Source organism: Magallana gigas, chromosome 6 (genome assembly GCF_963853765.1).
Source record: "Magallana gigas chromosome 6, xbMagGiga1.1, whole genome shotgun sequence".
Classification (NCBI taxonomy): domain Eukaryota; kingdom Metazoa; phylum Mollusca; class Bivalvia; order Ostreida; family Ostreidae; genus Magallana; species Magallana gigas.
In genome coordinates, this window is record NC_088858.1 from 31,551,754 (window position 1) to 31,558,236 (window position 6,483).

At 34.6% G+C, this 6,483-nt stretch overlaps 1 protein-coding gene across 1 annotated transcript in view; it reads right to left on the bottom strand.

The window, feature by feature from the left end:
- Positions 1 to 1,237: 1,237 nt before the first annotated feature.
- Positions 1,238 to 6,483, bottom strand: part of LOC105341572 (alpha-mannosidase 2) — a 49,229-nt gene continuing 43,983 nt past the window's right edge. The window contains exons 20-22 of the mRNA XM_034467769.2: positions 6,205 to 6,346; positions 5,614 to 5,744; positions 1,238 to 4,927 (exon numbers count right to left, since the gene is read on the bottom strand). Of these exons, the coding sequence (XP_034323660.2) occupies positions 4,442 to 4,927; positions 5,614 to 5,744; positions 6,205 to 6,346 (759 nt within the window). The 3' untranslated portion in view covers positions 1,238 to 4,441. The remainder of the gene's footprint in view (positions 4,928 to 5,613; positions 5,745 to 6,204; positions 6,347 to 6,483) is intronic.

The window sequence follows — 6,483 nt, forward strand, 5'->3', positions numbered from 1 at the left end:
TACCAGGAAGTCCTCTACTAAAATTTTTAATTTCATGTCCCCTGGAGTAATGGTTTTGACTCTAGGGCAGGTCCAAATCGGATGTAAATATGTTAATGCATATAATGTTTAAAATTATCTTCTTTACTCCCACACACCTTAAAGGAATACTGACTTCGTGATTTTGTAGACCAGATTTTTAAATTTTTCGCCAAAATTTAGTTTCATAGTTCTTTTTGAAAGATTTCAGGCAGGAAGGTGGTCGTCATTTCAAAGAAGATGGGGGAACAAGATAGCGCAATTGCCCATTTGGTTTAGTCAATTTCCAATATTTTTTTCAACTTAATATAAATGATTATGTTATAATTCAAATTTACAAAAGCACAATTTTTAACTATATTTAGTTTTGAATATTAATAAACAAACGGTTAAAAAAAAAATTATAAATATTTGGTGGTCTCGAACCCACAACCTAAAACCCTTGCTCTATAATGTTACCTAATGTCTGGTGCTCTAACCACTGAGCCATTTCACTCACAATAGATTCCACTGATAAATGCTATATGCGACTTCAACCACTAAAATTTCAAGACTTGTAAATTTTTGAAATTGTGAAATTCGTAGCTCTACCATCCTCATCTAATTTAATTTTAAAGTATCGAATCTATTCTCATATGGGCAGTTTACAAGTTTGTGTATGGGTTATAACCATCTCCTAGAGCTGCTATGGACTCTCCAAGTTATCGCGTCTTGATTCAAACCGTGCCAATCATCTCATCATGTTGTCTCAAACTACCGAATCTTTGACCTAATTTCAACAATAGTCCCTCATAAGTATATATTCCATTCTGATGTCCCTATATTCATAAGAAAAATGTATGGGTTGTCTCCCCCCCCCAAAAAAAAGTCGCTAATAAGATTAAAGGCTTTTTTTTTATCCCACTTACCCAATTTTAAGCAAACCTGAAAGTGGCATCAATGCTCATGCACTGCCATCATAACTCAGTGTTATTGTATAGCTGCTCATCGTTGTCATCTCGAACAAAAATTAACTCAACTTCTTCATCGGGAGAGTCTGCCATAATTTCAGGACAAAGGGATTTACTACCGGTAATAAGATTTTTTATTTAATTTCAGAACAAAGGTAAGAACAGAACAAGGGTAAGTTCGAACACAGAATACGAAAGAATATACCGGATCTACCCGCTGCCACCAAAAACTGTGTATCGTCCGAGGATTTTTTTTTTTTTTGGTTAAACAAAACACAATGTAAAAAGTTCAGTGAATTTATTTGTTGAAGATAATGAATGTGAACATGTATGATTAATTTGACTTTATATAATTATATAATTTGTGTAATCCGGAGCTGTTGTTTTCAAATATAAAACACGGATATAAAAAGGGGATCGGCTGGCACCCGTTAGTTTCAGTTTGGTGTTGGGGTTACCAAAACTTGCATTTTGCTCTCCTTTTCTATCTCAATCTCTCTGCTTACACTAGGCTGATTGACCCCCTAACTCTGGATCCGCCTACTTTATATAGCCTTTTATGTCACCAATATAAATGTCAAGGGGTAGCTGATATATAATATTTTTATAGCTAAATTGGGAAACAGAACTCCAATAATGATGAAATGGTTTCCACGGGTGATCTATAATCATATACAATTATAATATTACTAGAACACTCCAATTCTCTGCATTCACTCAATAAATTTATCTTTAGTTAAATAGTATTGAAATAACATATATTTGATTAAAATAAATCACCAAGTATTACAGCAGTATAAACGTATAGATAATAGTCGGATTGACAAGCTATGAAGCCGAGTCATCAACCGTCTGTCTTGGGTGGCGTTGTTATATTAAATCTCAAAGTTCGTGCTAAAAATTGGATTATACAAACTAACATGCGCACTTACTCACTCAAGCCCGAAAAACCCGCCTAACACACCCATTCATTCACCGATCCACCCTCCAAACGTAACCACGTGACCTCTCGTACTACTATCACACTATGGGTGCGTTCAGAGTCCTGCCGCGTACCACTGGTAATCTTTTTTCCATTGGTATGCCAACGGTACCAATGTTTGCCGATAACATTTACTATAGGTAGACATTTCTGCAGACGATCTAGAGGTCTGTTAGCGATGGTAACTTTTTTATGACATCACAAAAGTGGCGGATATTGTGTATGCATTGAAGGCAACATATTTATTTCACAGTTTTTCCACCTTAAACCTTGTTGTAGCTGAACAAATCGTTTTAAGCACTGTAACATGCCAGAAGTACAACTGAATAAAATATCTTTCTGTATATGTAGACATGTTGCAGGTGTCTAGGGACATTGGTTGGAATATGACTTTCTCTATTTAAAGCACCCTAAACATTTTGAAATTGAAAGTTTTCTAAATGTTTTTGCTTCTGATGAAAGCTTTCTATTCGGCCTAAATAATTTTCAAGGAGGAGAATATACTCTTTTAAACTTTCCTTTTATATAATTATGTTCTAAAACCGATCAGCCATATATCGAAAGCTCTCAAACGTAGTTTCCAAAAAAACCAACAGAGCCTTTTCAACATTAGGGGTAGGTCCCTATAGATTGTTGTTGGCATTAACCATGCATAGCATTTACTTTCATCGGTGTATATGGTAGTAATCTAGACTCATTCTAGGCATGTTTTTTCAAAGATCAACGCACGTTTTGCAGAAGTAAAAATGATTTACTGTACACAAATTATATTTCTGAATGTATCCTTTTGGTGCAAAATGATAAATGAGGCAAAAATATGGCATCTTGGTTTGATATTTTCCGCTAAATAATCATCCAGTGTTAACAATGGTACACCAAAGGTACCATTGTTAACATTGGTAAATTTCTTACTATTTGTACCCTCTTTCAAACTCGTTCAGAGTACATATGGGTCCAATGGCACCAATGGAACAAATTGTTACCATTGGCATCACAGGTATTGGTACCACTGGAAATACTCTGAACGCACCCGATGAATGATTGTATAAACGAATGAAGCGGCGTGAATGTAAACAAATGACAATGGGAAATGAAAACATGAAATGTTGAAATAAATAAACGCAAATATGGTGAATAATTCATTAAAATAACTACTAGTAATCCTGTGACAAAAATAATGACATAATATTTAAATTACGTCGCCTATTTTGGTGACTTTTATCAAACTCCTCAACCGGAGGTTTGGAGTTTCAAGTGTTTATGCAATGTATGGACAACTTCTATACTTTGAAATTACGTTTTTTATGAGATGCGAGCAACATACATGGAGAAACATATAAATTACCAAGTTATTGTTTAAAAGAATAAATTGTTTACCGAATCGAAATCAGCGTTATTTATTGACGTTTTCTCCTTCATCAAATCACCAAACTGTAGATTCGCAAATGGGTGTACCCACATCATTACCAATACGAATCACTAACAATCACCATCACGATGTTGCAATATATTAAAATTAATGTTTCATAAATATTAAATATCAATTATCTGCAACACAGGCATTTTACATAGGATTCAAGATTGCGCTATTTCGGTATACACAAGGGAAATAATAAAGAAGAACGATAACTCTAGTAGACCAGTATATTACACATAATATTGATGAGTAATTTTTTGGATTTTAAGGTAGTCCATCCATAAATATCATATTTCGTATCTAATAGATTGCAAGTTTGATGAAAAAAATCTTAGTTTGGTCTTAAGGAGTTTATTTAATATTAAAGATTCATCTTTTAATTTGTAAAAAATTATGAATATTGAAAAATTTATCCCATCTTGAAGTTAACATTGAAGTCTATGGCAAAAATGCATTTATATATATTTTTATAGTACAAATAATTTTCTCTTGGTAAAAAGCTTTCCTTTTCTTTGACAATGCTAAAAAAGTTATTATTTACCGTACATATTTTTAATAATTGAAATTTTTAAAAATTTTGCAAGGGGCAGTCAACTCTTTATAAAAGTTCATTTAATCGACTGCATACGTATTCCCAAGTTTGGTTTAAGTCGGCCTCATAATAATTTTAAAATAGATATTCAATTTAGTTCATATTAATAAAAATTGCAATTAAAATTATATGTTAGATCCACTCGCTACAGAGTAAGCGAGTGGATCTAACATCTAATTTTAATTAGATTGACCTTAAACAACATACATAAAACTTGTACTATACATGTACATCGGTAATCCTGTCATGATACCTCACAACGTCGCGGTAAATCTATGATTCCGCGAATTTCGTGACGATGTATCGCAGAAAGCATTAATTTAAAAACACCATGACGATGTCGCAGGAAACTACGGGACCCGAGTCGGCCGTAGTGCATATCATGTGATATATGACTTCCGACTTCCCTGTTCTTAAAAATTATTTTCCCATGAGACTACATAGCGAATACAAAACTCCATTCTAGAACACGCACCAAGTTTTTAATTACATGTCATTTTAAATGTCTTGATTTCCATAGGATCAACAGTAACAGCATACGGTCGCTTAATTTCTTTCACAAGAACGGTCCCAGACAGATTTGTCTCCCATGCCTGTGCTACAGAACAGTCTATAAACACGTCGTCTAGTCTTAGTTCTTGGAGATTTTCATAGCAATCCTTGTTTTCTGGCTTTATATTGCAATCAAATTGCTTGTGTTGCAAAACCAGCAAGAAAACTGCTGTTAAATTAGCAAGTTTTGGTATATTTTGAACTTTTGTTAAACTTCTAATTTCTTGGATTGCAAGTCTTTCTTGGATTGCGAGTCTGAAATTGACTAGATGGATATCACAGGGCAGTTTGCGTTTTATCAATTCAATTTGGACACGACTTTGAAATTCATGGTTCGTCTCTGCTATGATACATGGATTTTCCAGTTCATCAGAAAGCTGGCTGGTCAATGATGATGGGAAACAAACCCCCGAAACCTGAAAAAAAAACCATTTTACAGCACAATTTTAATCTATAATTTATATTGCATTTATTGTTGTTGTTGGTAAAATGGTTTCATACTCTAAACATATTATATTATTTCGCTGTGTATTCTATTTAAATCCTTTGGCGAAAGGGTTTCCGCTAAATCACGTACATCGCACGTTCATGATCAAGTTCAACTAACATACATGTATTACACATTCACCCGATACCTAATACCCATTCGATAAGTAAGTATGCTTTATAATTCTATATTGAACACTGTTAATACAAATTAACAAAAACACATTAATGAAGTAAAAGGCATGCACAATGTTTATTTTTTTTAAACCATGGATTGTCTTAAAAAGTTGTTATTAAGGGAACTGTATAGAGTTTCTAAATAATCAAACTACGCAGGGTAAGCAATGCCATTATTCCCGATTTTCTCCGACCGACGATTTTATCACATCGACAGTAACATTTTGAAATACAGAGACAAGCCCATAACATTGATAGGCTGAACCATCTTTTTTTACAATAATGTTACACATTGGTGTTAACTATATTGATACTAGATCTCTCTCTCTCTCTCTCTCTCTCTCTCTCTCTCTCTCTCTCTCTCTCTCTCTCTCTCTCTCTCTCTCTCTCTCTCTCTCTCTCTCTCTCTCAACAAGCAGTAATAACAACTACAACTGACCGTGTTGGAAGTCTTCTGTTCGAACACCAACATAAACGAGCTGGTAGTGGCCTCGTTGTCGGTCACGCCCTCGCCGAGTCCTCGCCAGTCGTCCTGGTTCATTCGACGATCCAGACCCACCTCCAACCATCCTGTATTAATGTAGATCATTTAAAGTGCAACGTTCGGTATAGTCGTAAAATCTTACTTGATGAATATTAGATCATAAATATAATATTCAGACACATAATTATGCCAATAAGTTTTAAAACATCTGTCTTTTACTCATCAATAGTTATTTGCCACAATTCTTTTGCCATCATTAAAAAAATTCTATCGGTCAGATACATTTTCAATTTTTTTAAAGCACCGAACATCACTGGAATCTTCCCATCCTATGATTTGGGCATAACTATTGGTAACTGCAGGACTGTAGCTTCCGGTCTGACTTCGGATGGAGGCCCTGGTCGTTTGGTCGTCTATCCGAGTCCCTACAGACCGGAAGCTACGGAACTAGTCCATCAGCTAAACTATTGGAAAGTACCTTAAACAGATTATCTGAATGAACAGGATCGATAAATCTAAAGCAAAAACTGGGTTGCTGTAATTAACCTGGTGAAAGACTTGCAACTCCTCTAGAGGATGTTGTCAGCAGAGTTAGCTTGCTAGTTCCGTTCTCAACAGACGCCATTGTTGTCATGGGATAGAAATTGCCCTGGATGTGTCTCTTTGGAAAAGTCGTTTTTCTGTGCATCTGAAAAAAAAACAATAAATAAAATAGTGCAAAAAGGAATAACTAATAGTAAAGACGATTTTTTGTTCCTTTAATTATTTTATAAAGGATCAACGTCGGTTTTGAGGTGTTTTGGGACACCTCCAAGTTGTGACGTA